Source organism: Miscanthus floridulus, chromosome 8 (genome assembly GCF_019320115.1).
Source record: "Miscanthus floridulus cultivar M001 chromosome 8, ASM1932011v1, whole genome shotgun sequence".
NCBI lineage: Eukaryota > Viridiplantae > Streptophyta > Magnoliopsida > Poales > Poaceae > Miscanthus > Miscanthus floridulus.
In genome coordinates, this window is record NC_089587.1 from 190,886,516 (window position 1) to 190,903,193 (window position 16,678).

General features: G+C 42.1%; 1 protein-coding gene across 1 annotated transcript; it reads left to right on the forward strand.

Moving 5' to 3' along the window:
• Positions 1-453: 453 nt before the first annotated feature.
• LOC136470387 (protein PXR1-like) lies at positions 454-2,214 on the forward strand. Its single transcript, XM_066468251.1, has 3 exons — positions 454-740; positions 861-1,245; positions 2,146-2,214. The coding sequence occupies exons 1-3, from the start codon at positions 454-456 to the stop codon at positions 2,212-2,214; spliced, it is 741 nt and encodes a 246-aa protein (XP_066324348.1).
• The last annotated feature ends 14,464 nt before the right edge of the window (positions 2,215-16,678 follow it).

Here is a 16,678-nt window from a genome sequence, read left to right on the forward strand (position 1 = left end):
TAGAGAGTAGCGATCTAGACTTTGATTGACATAGAGATCATAATATACTAGAATTACTTGGATAGGTGGCTTGCAACACTTAGTAGAGTTAGTGCAAAAAGCTTCGCTTCTTAATTGACTAATTAAGTTGGTCTAAGTGTTTTGTAGAATCTTTATTAGGCTATTCACCCCCTCTAGTCATAAAGGACCTTTTAAGTGGTATCAGAGCCATGGTCACTGTTTGTTCAAGGCTTAACATCCTTCGGTGTCAATATGGCTCAAATTGTGTTCAACCATGTTGGGGCCAAACCACCGCAATTCGATGGCACATCCTATGACTATTGGAAGAGAAAAATGAAAGTGCATTTGGGGTCAATCCATGAGAAGGTGTGGGAAGTAACGGAAAATGATTTTGTGATTCTTGATCCCACAAGTCTAACTCCAAGGGAGCAAGAAAACAAGCAATGCAACACTATGGCTCTAAACACCATATACAATGCAATTGATCCAAAGGTGTTTGAGCAAATTAAAGATCTTGAGAGAGCAAGTGAAGTTTGGACAAGGCTAGAAGAAACATATGAAGGCACACCGGCGGTCAAGAGTGCCAAGCTATACATCCTCAAAGATAAGTTGACAAGTTTCAAGATGAAGGATGATGAGAGCATCCTGGAGATATTTCATAGGCTTCAAGTAATTGTAAATGAATTGAAGAGCTTGGGTGAGAAAGTGAATGATGATGATGCATCTCATCGATTCTTGATGTGTCTACCTCCAAGATTTGAAACATTGAGATTGATCATCATAAGAGGAGGATTGAAAGATATAACCCCTAACCAAGTACTAGGTGATGTCATGACACAAGAGACATACCATGTGGAAAGGGAGGGGGTTGACCAAGAGGAAGACAAGAAGAAGAAAAGTGTAGCTTTCAAGGCTGGTACCTCATCTAAGAGCAAGGGCAAGTCAAAGAAAGAAGTATCAAGTGATGATGAGGAAACAAGTGACATTAATGATGAGTTCTTAGCCCTATTTGTGTGCAAGTTTGGCAAGTTCATGAAGAAGAAGGGCTATGGTGCTAGAAAGAGAAGAGATCAAACCAAGAGTAAAGATTATGTGAGAAGATGCTACAAATGCAAGAGCAAGGATCACATTGTAGTGGATTGTCCCTACAATAGTGATGATAATGAGGAAGAAAAGAAGAAGGAGAAGAAGGAGAAGAAGGAAAAGAAGTTGTCCTTCACAAAGAAGAAGGGCGGCTCTTATGTGGTGACATGGGATAGTGATGCTTCTTCGGATGATGATGACTCTAGTGATGATGAGAAGAAGACATCCAAGAAGAAGGCACTTGCAAGCATCGCCATCAACAACAAGCCTTCTCTCTTCGACACTCCATCATCATGCTTCATGGCTAAAGCCACTAAGGTACAATGTGATGAGAGTGATAGTAGTGATAGTGAGAGTGATGATGAGGATCACTCAAAGGAGGACCTCATGGACATGTTAGAACAAGCTCATACTTATTTTGAGATAAAGAGAAAGGAGTGTAAAGAATTGCACAAGAAGCTTAAAGCTCTTGAGCAATCCTTTAATGAGCTCAATACTACTCATGAGGGACTAATGGAAGTCCATGAGAAGCTTGGCAAAGCTCACAAGAAGCTTGAAAAGGCTCACTCCTCTCTCCTTGAACAAAACAAGGATAAGATTGTTGTAACATGTGACATAGGAGTAACATGTGATATTATTGATGAATCTATTCATGCTCCTATCATTATTGCTCCCACTAACATATCTTGTAGCACCTCCACTTCTACCTCATCTACTAGTGATGGTTTCACTTGTGATACCTCACTAATAGTTGAGAATGAGACCCTCAAGAAGGAGGCCAATGAGCTCACACGTGCTTTAGGCAATGCCTATGGCGGTGATGCCCGCTTGCTAAATTGCTTGGGTAGCCAACGCTTCTCTCTTAACAAATAGGGATTAGGCTATACCCCCAAGAAGGGCAAGGTAGCCTTTATAACTCCCAAAGCTAGCTTTGTGAGGGGCAATGGTCGGTTTTGCCATAGTTGCAAGCAAGTAGGGCATATAGAGCAACAATGCAAGAACAAGAAATCACATGCTAATGTATCCTCAATAAAATTTGATTCTTGTTATTTGCTTACAAAGGGTACCAATAGTGTGAAGGCTAAGTTTATTGGTGCTTCCATTGTTGGCCCAAAGAAGAAGGCAATTTAGGTGCCCAAAAGCTTAGTAACTAACCTTTAAGGACCCAAGCAAGTTTGGGTACCTAAAAGAAATTGATTTACTTTTGTAGGTCAATTATAAAGCCAGAGGAAGCCATTGGGTGCTTGATAGTGGGTGCACTCAACATATGACTGGAGATGCAAGAATGTTCAATACAATCAATTCAAGTGGCAATGGTGATTATGACAATGGTAAAGGCAAGGTTAAAGGGTTTGGTAAGATAGCAATATCCAATGACTTGAGCATATCAAATGTCTTGCTAGTAGAGAGCTTGAACTTCAACTAACTATCCATAGCTCAATTGTGTGATCTTGGATTTAAGTGCATATTTGGAATAGATGATGTTGAGATCATTAGTGTAGATGGTTCAAACTTGATCTTTAAAGGCTTTAGATATGAGAACCTCTATCTAGTTGATTTCAATGCTAGTGAAACACAATTGACAACATGCTTATTCACTAAATCTAGCATGGGATGGTTATGGCATAGAAGGCTTGGTCATGTTGGAATGAAACAATTGAATAGATTGATTAAGCATGATCTAGTAAAAGGCTTGAAAGATGTGGTATTTGAAAAGGACAAACTTTGTAGCTCTTGTCAAGCCGACAAACAAGTTGGTAACACCCATCCTAAGAAAAGCATGATGAGCACTAGCAAACCATTTGAGTTATTGCACATGGATTTATTTGGACCAACCACATACACTAGCATTGGTGAAAATAAATATGACTTTGTGATAGTAGATGATTTTACAAGATATACTTGGGTATTATTTCTTAGTGACAAAAGTGATACATTTGCTACATTCAAATCTTTTGTCAAAAGATGTCACAATGAATTTGAAACCACCATCAAGAAAGTTAGAAGTGACAATGGTAGTGAATTTAGAAACACTAGAGTTGATGAGCTTTGTGATGAATTTGGAATCAAACATCAATTCTCGGCCAAATACACACCTCAATCAAATGGCCTTATTGAGAGAAAGAATAGAACACTCATTGATATGGCAAGGTCTATGCTTAGTGAATATAATGTGAGTCATTTATTTTGGGCTGAAGCTATCAACACGGCTTGCTATTATAGCAACCGACTCTATTGTCACCCAATGATAGAGAAAACACCATATGAGCTATTGAATGGAAAAAAGCCCAACATTGCATATTTTAGAGTGTTTGGTTGCAAATGCTATATCTTAAAGAAAGGCACTAGATTGAGCAAGTTTGAAAAGAAATGTGATGAAGGCTTCTTGCTTGGTTACTCCACCACAAGCGAAGCATATAGAGTTTGGAATTTGGCTAGTGGTACACTTGAGGAAGTCCATGATGTTGAATTTGATGAAACCAAGGGCTCTCAAGATGAAGATGAGAATCATGATGATGTGAGAGGTCTACCATTGGCAAATGCAATGAAGCATATGGATATTGGTGATATTAGGCCAAGAGAAGTGGTTGAGATTGAAGATGACAAAGATCAAGTGCTCACTTCTCCTATTGTGCAAGCTAGTGGTTCTCAAACACAAGATCAACAAGTGGCTAGTTCATCATCTCAATCCAATGATCAAGCTAGTACAAGCAATCAAGTCCAAATACTCCAACCAACCAATATTGCAAGAGATCATCCAATAGACCAAATAGTTGGTGACATTACAAGTGGTGTGCAAACAAGATCAAGATTGGCATCCTTTTGTGAACATTATTCATTTGTGTCATCCAATGAGCCAACCAAAATAGTGATGGTGGTGGCAACGGTCGGCTCGCCATGTGCTGCCGCGTGGCGGAGAGGATAAGGTTGATGCGAGCTCAGTGGGGTCCATGGCGTCATTGTCCTTATCTATTAGAGTGCGGCGAGGCAGAGGCAAGGCACCGAGCTTGAGGCGGCATAGCGCGTCGCGGTGTCAGCGTCGTTGTCAGATAGACGATGAAGCTGTCATGTGGGGCCATGGTGTCAGCAGGTGCGAGAGGAAGAGAGGGAGCGGCTGCGGGTGTGTGCTAGAGATGGGCTGAGCGGCCAGGCCGACCCAAGCTGGGAGAAAGGGAAGGAGAAGCGTGCGTGTGAGCTAGGCTGGTGGCGGCCAAGCGGGAAGGAAGAGGAGGGAAGAGAGAGAGCTGGGCCGCGGTGCGGGCCAGAAAGGGAGAGAGGAGAGATTGAGCCTGAGCACCATTTCCTTCTATGAAATCCTTTTCCTTTTCACAGAAATAAACTAGGGTTTATTTGAATTGATTTCTAATTTGAATTCCAAGGGGATTTATGGAGGAAAGGTATGGGGTAATTCAAAGATGGTTTTTAAGGGAAAGTTCAAGGAAATTATTTTGGTGCTACAAATAAATCCTAGAGAAGGAAACAGACAAGCATTTCAAACATAAATGCATAGATGATTTTTAATGCAAGGTTTATTAAAAGATTTTTAAGATGGTTTTATAGAAAATAAACTACTCAAAAAATTCAAAATTTTAGTGGATTTTAACATGATACAAAACACAGGGTGTTATAGTACAGTAACAACTACTTTGGGGATACCATTGGACTCTCACCTAATTAGTCCAGTGCTCAGTTTAAAAGGGCACTGGACCAATCCGGTGTTGCCATTTCAACTCATTGTTGAGTTTCAAACGACTATTTCTTGGAGTGTGTGTGTGTGGGGGGGAGGGGGTTATTTATACTCCTCCATCTCAGGCATGGGCTCTCTCTTGCCATTTAGAATAGTTGCATACACTTATTGGAGAGTAAGGGAGAGCTCAAGGCTAGTGTAGTGACTAGGATTTGCTAATCGCAAGATTAAGGACTCCATTAGTGCATAGAGGGTAGCAAGTGTGCATCCAGCTTTCTCATTAGGCTTGTTTAGGTCAAGTGAGATTTTATGATTGTTACTCTTGGTGATCGGCATCACCTAGATGGCTTTGTGGTGTTGTGGAGCTTGGTGATATCTTGATTGCAATTGTTAGAGGCCCAAGTCATGGTGTAAATGGTTGTGGGTGATTCACCATGCTAGAATGGCAAATAATCAACTCGTAGAGGGCACTTGGTCCTTGTACGGATCAAAGGGGAGCAATACCTTGCGAGGTGCTCCAACGAGGATTAGTAGGGAGTGTTGACTCTCCGATACCTTGGGAAAACATTGCCATGTCCCTATCCCTTCTGCTTTACTTTTGTGCAATTTACTTTCATGCATTTACATTAATATAATTGCCACGCTAGGCTAGGGTTGGAACTAGGTTGCAAAACTTTGTACGGTAGGCTAGATACACTTTAGGCATAAGGGGGTGAAATGAGCTAAGTGGTAGGTTTTAATTTTGTGAGAATTTTATATTAGCCCAATTCACCCCCATCTTGGATATCTTGATCTTTTAGTCTACACCCTACAAAGTAGGGACCTTGCTCCTTCATATTTCATCAAAAAATTGAAAGAGCGCAAGCATGGATTTGCAAACTTAGCGACAGGAATAACGTGTTGATAAATAAAGCAGGTGATGCAGTGCCACCCTCAAAGCAAAAAAAAAGAATGCCTCTATGTTGCCTCAACAAGCGACTCCACCGCCAGGCCATTGTCCTCCATCCATGTCCTCCCTCATCATTGCCTGAGCTGGTTGCCGAAGGACAACAAGAAAGGAAGCAAGGGGCAACCTCGGCAGATGACACCTACTTCAAACAGACCAGTGCACATTGTTGATCTGGTGGCCCCACCCTCGGATCTAGTGATCACATGTGCGGATCTGTCACCCCTAGGCTAGATATGCCATGAGAACAATAGTTACATGTTCTAGTGAGGATGACCGATGAGTTTGTGGGCCGCGTCGCTTGACATTGCATCAAGTATTCACGTTGGGGAAGAGATGTTCTTGCACGCTGGTGTCTGATTCGATTGATAGCTTTTGAGTGATGACTAGAGTCGTTGGCAACCTGGTGGCATTGGCTGGTGTGCTGCTGCTCCTATAGAGGTGCCACACTTGGGGGTAGCCGAGGACGCCAAATGTGCTATAATATGAGGGGGCACGTGTGCAGGCGCAATGGAAGTGTTCATGTGGCGGCCGTCCATGGGTGGTTGAGAGCATACACAAGCCATGGTGTAGAAGGCCATGGATGGGAGGTGGCTGAGTTTGGGCATCGAAGGGTGCAAGCGGCATGGTCGTGCTTGCAATCATGTGGTAGCAGTACGTGAGGGCCACAGAGGCGACGACAATGGTGTATGGTGGCTGGTTCTACAATGGTGGTGGTTTAGAGACACAATGGTGCATCGGTGTGTTGATTACGTGGTGGCGTACACTATGCCAGATTTGCACATCACTACCGGCCTCATCACTGCCGGATTTGTGAGAACCGACAGTGACGTACTTTCACTGCCGGTTATGAGCTTGAAAATGAAAAAAATGATTGGGGCAGGGCTAAAACCGGCAGTGAAGGATCACATCACTGCCGATTTGTGGCTTGAACCGGTAGTGTTTTGGCGGGCACTCATTACTACCGGTTTAAACCAAGAGCCGATAGTGATTGGGCACTATCATTGTTGGTTCTAGCCAAGAGCAGATGGTGATAAGCCTACAACACAAAAAGGCTGCAGCCATCGTCTTCTTCCTCCCCTCTTCCATCCCGAGAACAGAGGCACGCTTTTGGGCCCTTCCCTCCATTGTTGCGGCTGCTCTTCACCATGAAGCTAGTGCTTGGATTTTGAAGAATGGCTTGATCTTTTTGCTTTAAGGTTAGTAACAAACATCCACTCCTTTGATTTTGTTGCTTAATTAGCTTCATTTTGATGGCTACATTGCTTGATTCTCATTCTAGTTCTTTCTCCATTCTAGAGAGCACTTTTCCAATTGGACATTTGTGCAAGGCTCAAATTGTGGTGAATCCATCATCCAAAAGGTTGGTGTCTATGAACACATTTAAATTCCTAGCTAATTATTCCATGGTGGTCAAGATCATCATTGTTAGTATGTGATGCTATATTTAGTTCTTAGAAGTAGAGTAGAATAGTTGTTCTTCAATATTGTGCAATAATTGTTTTTACTACGATTTTCAATTTACAGGGTCGGGGCTACCAATTTCAATTTTTCAATAATTAGTGTACAATAATGTTTTCCAAAAATGGAACTTTCAAGCTACAATTGTTGTTCATGAAGCTTGATTTCTTATTAATTCTTTGTAATTACTGTCTCAGTATTTTTTTGTGCAGAGATGGATCAAGAGTGGATGCATCTGTCCTGAATGGACAAGCAGTACATGCATGGCGTCAGCCAGTTTATCACCGATGCCAAAGCCCATGCTAGGAATGGGAACCCTGTCTTCTGCCCATGCAAAGATTGCAAGAATCATAGGAACTTTCGTCAAATTGAGTCTATACGATCACACTTGATTACCAGGGGGTTCATGCCAAACTATACGATATGGACTATGCATGGAGAGGTTGGTGTGAATGTTCTGTGGGAAAACGATGATGATGGAGACATGCCTGACGTAGCCATCCACGATGCTGACGAGGAACCCGGTGTCAACACGGAACCTATGGCCACAGTTAATAATGTGTTTAGGAACATGCTAGCTGACAACACTGAGGATAATGATGGCATTTCTCAGCTACTACGTAATGTAGAGACCGGATGTCTTAGTGAAAGATAGCTGAGAAAGCTAGAGAAAATGAGACAAGATGGCAAAACACCATTGTATAGGAATTGTCCAATAAGCAAACTGGAAGCCGACATTATGCTGTTAGAGTTCAAATCGACAAACAGATTGAGCGATAAAGGCTTCGATCAGTTGTTAGATATAATAAGGAAAATGCTCCCAGAAAAAAATGAGTTACCAGAAAAGACATACTTAGCCAAGCAAATGATCTGCCCCATCGGCCTCGAGGTTGAAAAAATTCACGCGTGTTCCAATGATTGCTTATTGTACCGTGGAGAAAAATACAAAGACTTGGACAAGTGCCCCAAGTGTGAAACTCCACGGTATAAGGAAGGGCCGTCAGATGAGGGTACCAAGACCAAAGGAGGTCCCGTAAAGGTCATTTGGTATTTCCCTATAGCTCCCTGGGTGCATAGGCTGTTTGCATGTGCAAAGTCAGCCAAGCTATTGCGCTGGCATGGCGAAGAGCGTAAGAAAGATACAATGATGAGGCACCCCACCGATGGGCATGACTGGAGGACTGTCAATACTATGTTCTATAAGGACATCGGTGGAGAGGTAAGGCACCTTTGGTTTGCTTTGAGCACAGATGGGATGAATCCTTTCGACCAGGTTAGAAGCAATCATAGCACCTGGCCAGTGACGCTCTGTATATACAACCTTCCATCTTGGGTCTGTATGAAGCGGTCGTACATCTAGATGCCACAACTGATCCAAGGGCCAAGATAGCCTGGGAATGACATCAATGTGTTTCTAGAACTAGTGATCGATGAACTAGTAGAGATGTTTGAAAAGGGTGTGCCAGATGTTTGGGACGAGTACAAAAAGGAACATGTCACGATCAAGGGAGTACTTATCGCTACAATCACCGACCTACCAGGTCGAGGTTCGTTGTTTGGAGAGAAGACAAAAGGCTATACTGGATGTGTCGAGTGCTTGGACGACACCGATGTGGTAAATCTACCAAATAACTTAAAGATAGTTTATATGGGACATCGTAGGTTCCTACCTAAGGATCACCCTTACCGTAGGAACAGAAAAGATTTCAATGGTACTATTGAGAAACGCTTAGCTCCAAAATATCGAGATGGGCCTGTGATACTTCGAGAACTCAACAAACTGGAGGTTGTCCTTGGGAAGGGGGACAATGCAGTAGTAGCGCCTGATGGGAGCATTTGGAAGAAAAAATCGGTTTTCTGGAAACTACCTTACTAGCCATTTTTGAGTGTACGCCACTGTCTTGATCATATGCACATCACTAAAAATGTGTGCGCTAACACTCTTAACACCTTGATGGACACCAGGGGGACATCGAAGGATTCACTAGCCACACGTCTAGACATGCAACACTTGGGAATTAGGAAGGAGCTGCATCCCATGGAGCTAGAGAATGGCCAGTTCAAACTTCCGGTTGCATCATGGACATTGAAGAAGGAACAAAAGCGTGCGCTTATTTCTTTCTTCAATGAACTCAAAGTCCCGACGGGCTACTGTGCGAACCCAAAGAGGCTAGTGAACATGAGAGAACTCAAGTTCAACTATGGCCCTATGAAGGCCCATGACTGTCATGTCATTATGACTCAGCTGCTCCCTGTTGCCCTACGTGGTATCCTCCCCCCAAAGGTCCACGCTCCTAATCATAAAGCTTTGCTCGTTCTTCAACGCGATCTCAAAAAAGGTCATTGATGTGTCCACGCTAGAGCAGCTACAGTGGGACATAGCCGAAACTCTCGTTAGGCTTGAGATGCATTTCCCGCCGACTTACTTTGATATCTCATTGCATCTGCTCATTCATCTTGTTGACCAAATTAGAGCCCTTGGCCCAATGTACCTTGCATCAGATGTTCTCCTTTCGAAAGATTGATGAAAGTTTTCAGGAGGTATGTTAGGAACAGATTTAGGCCAGAAGGGGGCATGGTTGAAGGATGGTCAATGGAGGAGGCCATTGAGTTCTGCACATATTATCTGGACATCAAAAGGGTCGGAGTTCTAGAATCTCATCATGAGGGAAGACTACGTGGCAAAGGAACGATCGGGGAGAAATCTATTACTAGTAGATGACTTTGTTTCTTTCAGACAGGCACAGTTCACTGTTCTCCAGCAAGGCCGAGGGTGTGATGCCATACATTGATGAGCACAGGCAATCGCTGCAAACTCTGTATCTGAGCAAGTCACAGGCTTGGCTGGATAAAAAACATAAGGAGGAATTTGTCAGCTGGTTGCGACGTCGCTTGCTTGGAATAAAGTTGGGTAATCAACTGGATGCCTTAGCCAAGGGACCTTCGAGTACATATCTTAAGTACCAAGGGTATGAGATCAATGGATTCACATTTTACACAAAAAACAAGATGGAAAGAGCACATACCAAAATTGTGGTGTTCATTTTGATGCTCACGACTGAAAACGGCAACGTGCAGGCGACATACTATGGTTTCATAGAGGAGATATGGGAGCTAGCCTACGATCCGTTGAAGGCAGCTCTTTTTCGCTGCTAGTGGGTCCGGCTCGAGGAAATCAACACTGATAGCGAAGGGTTTACTACCGTTGATCTCACTAAGACCGCATACAGAGACGACCCATTCATCCTTGCAAGAGATGTTATGCAAGTCTTCTATGCAAGGGACAACAAGACAAAAGGAAGGCTAAAAGTAGTCCTAGAAGGGAAAAGGAAGATTGTCGGTGTCGATGGAGTGACGGACGAAGAAGACTACAGGGGCTATCAGGAAATGCCTGCATTCGGGGCGAACGTACCCCTACCTATCCTTCAAGAGGGTGACGAACCTGCTTACTGTACGAATTGATCACAATGAGGACCCTCATTGTTGATGCACCTAAAGATAGTTAGATTATTGTTAACTATGTAATCATTATGCAGACGTTGTATCAGTAATTCTCACTGAATATTTAATTTATATTTTGTGCGCATCTCTACAATTTAATTATTGACTATGTAATCAAATATTAAGATGATGTTCACAAACACTATTATTTGATAATTATAGACCATTAATTCATTATCATAGAATTAAATAATCAAGACACAATTTTTGTGTTATTTTAGAATATAAACTAACTGCATTATTTCTATTAATAAATAAACAAAGAAAAGTAAACTAAGTGAACTCCCTACTCTAGCTCAGCGGTTAAGGCCGCAGACTCTGTACTCTGAGACCCGCGCTCGAATCCCAGGTGGGCCAAACTTTTTTATATTTTTTACAAAAGGCTATGATGACAGGCTCCAAACCGACACTGCTTTTTTTATATTTTTTTACCTAAAGTTGGCCTCACAGGCCCTTCACTGCCGGTTTTGGTTTCAAAACCGGCAGTGGTATCTTCTATCACAGTCGGTTGCTCAAACTGACATAGAAGGCCCAATTCACTGTCGGTTTTTAAACTAAAACCGACAGTGATGTGTAGATGCTCCTCACATGCCAACAGTGCTCCCATGACCACAACCATTGGAACACTGCTCCCACCTACCCCGACAACTTTAGTTCAGAAATAAAAATGTACCACGACTGCTAGCCCCTATAAAATGGCCCTAGGCCAGGAGCTAGCCTCTCCATGCATGTTGGTTTCAGCCAGGCCTTATCAGCCATGATACAATGTTTTCCTCTCACAACAAACCACAGATATCATTATGCATCGTAGTCCCCCAAAATGATGCACACATGAGGTACTAAAAGAATGCTACTGAAGATAGAGCAACACCGAAGATTGGAGATGCCACGAGGTTCACAGAGCCATCCGCTGTGGTGCGCTCTGGACTATATGTCCAGAGAGACCTGGTGTGCTCTGGGCAATTTCCCAGTCCCGGAGCGGCATTGGTTCATCGGTGCGGTGCCGAGCTAAATCCGATGTGCTCTGGACTGTACCGAGAAAAAGGCCATGTACAGCAGAGGCATGGATTCATCGATGCCACCTTGTCATCTCCAACCGGTATAGCTCGTAGACCACCTCGGTGCTGTTGTTTGACCCTAGTTGGTGCTAGAAGAATGCTACTGAGGTGGTTAAATTATAATGTGTTGATACACATTGATGGTAACATTGACCTGTACGCAAATAGGTCTTTGTTATCAGTATATGGAATTTTAGTGTAAGGTGTTTGTTATCGTATATGTAACTTTTTTTGTAATTTTTTATGTATTTCATTACTATCTAAATAAATATATCGTTGTTGTTAAAACTTTCACACTGTAGTATCTAAATAAATATATCTGTTGACATTCACTGTCGGTTCTATTTAGAAACCAGCAGTGATAGTCACCTTCACTGTCGGTTCTATTTAAAAACCGGTAGTGATATACACCTTCACTGTCGGTTCTATTTAAAAACCAGCAGTGATGTCCATGCCCCCCTATATAAAACAAACTGTCGGCCACATACATCGATCCCACCCACCCACGAACTCTCTCAGTCTCATTTCTCATGTTTCATTCTCACTTCTCAAGACATCCACTCTCTCTCTACGTGATTTGGTTATGGCTGCTGCATTTTTCAATGGTATTGATATGTTGTCTTCTCCAATATTCTATCTATATTCATTTGATCTATATTTATATTCATGTTTCTTTGCATTCTATATTTATATATATTCTTATTCCTTGCATTCGACCTATATTTAATTATGTTGCCACAGTTTACTTAGAAGAATTTTTTGTGCATATATTTTAAGTTCATTTTTTTGCATTTTATCGATCAGGTGGTATGAACAACGGACCTCCCGCACCACAAGAACTAGGTTTCCACCCTGGCGATGAGCCATTCGCTCCTAACGTGGCCATTCCATGGTTCCCTGTTACAGCTATTGTCTGAAATATTTTCCAACATCTTTTGTTTTTTGATGCTAACAAATAACTGTAATTAGTTTAATATCATTGTTGCATGTATATATATGTCGCAGACTATATCCCCAATAGATTGGCTACGAACAGCACTTAGCTGGTTCTTTATCTTGGACATCATCGAGAACACGACATCTAATGCAAGTGGTCGGCTATGGACGTGTGAACTCGGTTTTTTCATCCCTGTGAGGGGTTCAAATCATTGGAACCGTATCCACAGGACCGGAATACCGAGCTCGGACATGATAAGTGCCCAATTAACTGCCGTGCGCATTTGTTTAGAGGCACGTCGACGTATTTGCTATGATGTGTCTGATTTCTCGCACTTCAAGGCACTTGCTTTGAATGCTGGTGATATCTCCATCCCGCAAGCAAGCGAATGGTTTGCGAGCTACAACCATGCGGATGTGGTAAAATGGTCACTTATACCTGAGTCGTGGTTATTTGTTGTTTAATATTGTAATAACATTCTCTAATTTTTTTCTTTTTCTCCATATGTAGATTGCGCTACAGAACCTTACCTATGCTGCATGTGCCTTATGGGCCGTTCTAGACCAAGCTACGGAGCAACTCGGGTATGATTGGGAGTTCTGCAATGGAAACCTCGACCATCTCACTACAGAAGGACACCAGTACTGCATAAGGATTACTAATAGGGGCAGTGGTCATTCAGTAGGTTACATCTTTGGCCAATTCTTTCGGTATTGTGAGGCACGAGAGAGTGCACTCATACGGGCATTGGACTTCATCAATACAAGCGGATACATAATCTGTGACATCAATTACCATATATGGCTACAGAGGCATGTTAGTGTGCGTGGCCCGATCGATCCCGTCAGTGATTCTGATGGTAATTAATGTTTATTTAGTAGGTTTTCAAGGTCGTAGTTTAATTGGATTCTAATTTTAATATGTACGAGTTTGTGTGTTTAATTATTGTAATGCATGTAATTCGTGTAATATTTGTTGGGCAACTAGAAATATACATTTCGGTGTTATATTTGTCTCAAAATTATTCTCAAGCTTGCACGTGCCACGTGTGAAGTAAACACCAAGTTTTGGATTTTCCGGAGATGGTTTGCTACTTTCTGAGGTTTAATTGAATTTCCGCGTGACGAGACCGTTTAATTATAGGTTGAACTGAGTCTACCCACAAAAAGATCCGGAATGGTGCCAAACTTTTACACAATCTCTAATGTGCCCTAGGGATAAGAATTTTGTGGGGATGGATGAAAAAATCTATTGGGTCCAAGATGAAATTCACCCTCTTTTATTTCATTGGGCACAGAGAAAAATATAATAAATAAAAAAAATGATGAGAAAAACCTAAGATCTTGTGTGGGGTCTTAATTTGGGTGTACAAGCTTGCCAAAAAAATTTCAAGCCATTTCGACATAGGCGGTGTATACATGCTTCACGGAGGTACATGTGCCCTTTCATCGAACTATGACTATACACATAGGTTATCAAGGTTTTTGTGGTTCATATGCATTCCGGTGTCGTATTGGTCTCAAACTTTTTCTCAGGCTTGCACGTGCCACGTGTGAAGAAAACACCAAGTTTTGGATTTTCCGGAGATGGTTTGCTACTTTCTGAGGTTTAATTGAATTTCCGTGCGACGAGACCGTTTAATTATAGGTTGAACTGAGTCTACCCACGAAAAGATCCGGAATGGTGCCAAACTTTTACACAGGCTCTAATATGCCCTAGGGATAAGAATTTTGTGGAGGTGGATAAAAAAATCTATTGGGTCCAAGATGAAATTCACCCTCTTTTGTCTCATTGGGCACAGAGCAAAATATAATAAATAAAAAAATAATCATAAAAACCTAAGATCCTGTGTAGGGTCTTAATTTGGGTGTACAAGCTTACCAAAAAATTTCAAGCCATTTCGACATAGACGGTGTATACATGCTTTACGGAGGTACATGTGCCATTTTATTGAACCATGACTATACACATAGGTTATCAAGGTTTTTATGGTTTATATGTATTCCGGTGTCGTATTGGTCTCAAACTTTTTCTCAGACTTGCACGTGCCACGTGTGAAGGAAACACCAAGTTTTGGATTTTCCGAAGATGGTTTGCTACTTTCTGAGGTTTAATTGAATTTACGCGCGACGAGACCGTTTAATTATAGGTTGAACTGAGTCTACCCATGAAAAGATCCGGAATGGTGCCAAACATTTACACAAACTCTAATGTGCCCTAGGGATAAGAATTTTGTGGAGGTGGATAAAAAAATCTATTGAGTCCAAGATGAAATTCACCCTCTTTTGTCTCATTGGGCACAGAGAAAAATATAATAAATAAAAAAAATGATCATAAAAACCTAAGATCCTGTGTGGGGTCTTAATTTGGGTGTACAAGCTTGCCAAAAAAATTTCAAGCCATTTTGACATAGGCGGTGTATACATGCTTCACGGAGGTACATGTGCCATTTCATCGAACCATGACTATACACATAGGTTATCAAGGTTTCTATGGTTCATATGCATTCCGGTGTCGTATTAGTCTCAAACTTTTTCTCAGGCTTGCACGTGTCACGTGTGAAGTAAACACCAAGTTTTGGATTTTTGGGAGATGGTTTGCTACTTTCTGAGGTTTAATTAAATTTCCGCGCGACGACACTATTTAATTATAGGTTGAACTGAGTCTACCCACGAAAAGATCCGGAATGTTGCCAAACTTTTACACATGCTCTAATTTGCCCTAGGGATAAGAATTTTGTGGAGGTGGATAAAAAAATCTATTGGGTCTAAGATGAAATTCACCCTCTTTTGTCTCATTGGGCACAGAGAAAAATATAATAAATAAAAAATGATCAGAAAAACCTAAGATCATGTGTGGGCTCTTAATTTGGGTGTACAAGCTTGCCAAAAAAGTTTCAAGCCATTTCAACATAGGAATACATATACTTCTATTTATTCAGTATGTAAAATAAATTTTTTAATATATATAAACATCACTGTCGGTTTCAATAAACCGATAGTGATGAGAAAAAACCGACAGTGATGCTTGTTATCACTGTCGGTTGATTTTGAAAACCGGCAGTGATATATAAAAAATTAAAAAATAATTGTGCCAGCCCTTGGGTTTGAGCTTAGGTCTCGGACTACAGAGTTCAGACACTTAACCGCTGCGATAGTATAGGATGTGTGTCTCGTTTATTTATTTAGTCTTTTTGACCTTTACACCGCTTAATAAATAATAAAATTATACCAAAAAATTGGGGTGCCCGGGATTCGAACACGGGTATCGGGGCTAAGTTGCGGGGTCTTAACTGTTGTGCCAGTATGAGGTATTCGAAAGGAGATGAAAAGATAATTTACTTATGCTGTAATCGCTACACTAAAATCACTGCCGGTTTTAAAGAATAGCCTGGCAGTGATTTACCCCCATCACTGCCAGAACACAGACATGCTGCAACACGGTATTTCTCAGCACCAAGGTGAAGATGATCAAATAAAGGATTCGATGACATAGATTAATAACTAGTAAATTTTTGAGCACCAGTAAATTATTACATTGTCCTAAGACATAGATTAATCACTAGTGCTACTAATTATTGCTGGTGCTGCCTGTGTTGTCGTCCCCCTACTGCCAGTGCTCCTCTTCGCGCTTCTTTCGCTCAGCCCTGCGCCGGCGCCGTTCCGCATCCATCGTGAGACGTCGCTCGGTCTCCTGCTCCTGGTGGCGGCGCATTCTTCCTCACGGCGGCGCTCCTCTTCCTTGGAGATCTCGATGACGCGCTTCAGGATGCAGTCGTCGGTCTCCTTCTGTGTGATGGCGCGGAGGTGCCTATCCTCCTCCTTCCGAGCCATCTCCAACGAGTTGAAGACGACCTCCTCCACTGGAAGAGGTTATGATTCCTCCTCCGATGTGGTCTCATGGTTCGGATCGTCCTCGAGGTTCGCCTCGAGGTCCGATTTGGACGACGACGTCGGTGGAGGCGTCGGGGGGGCGACGTGAGAACGACGGGTTCAGCATCGCCC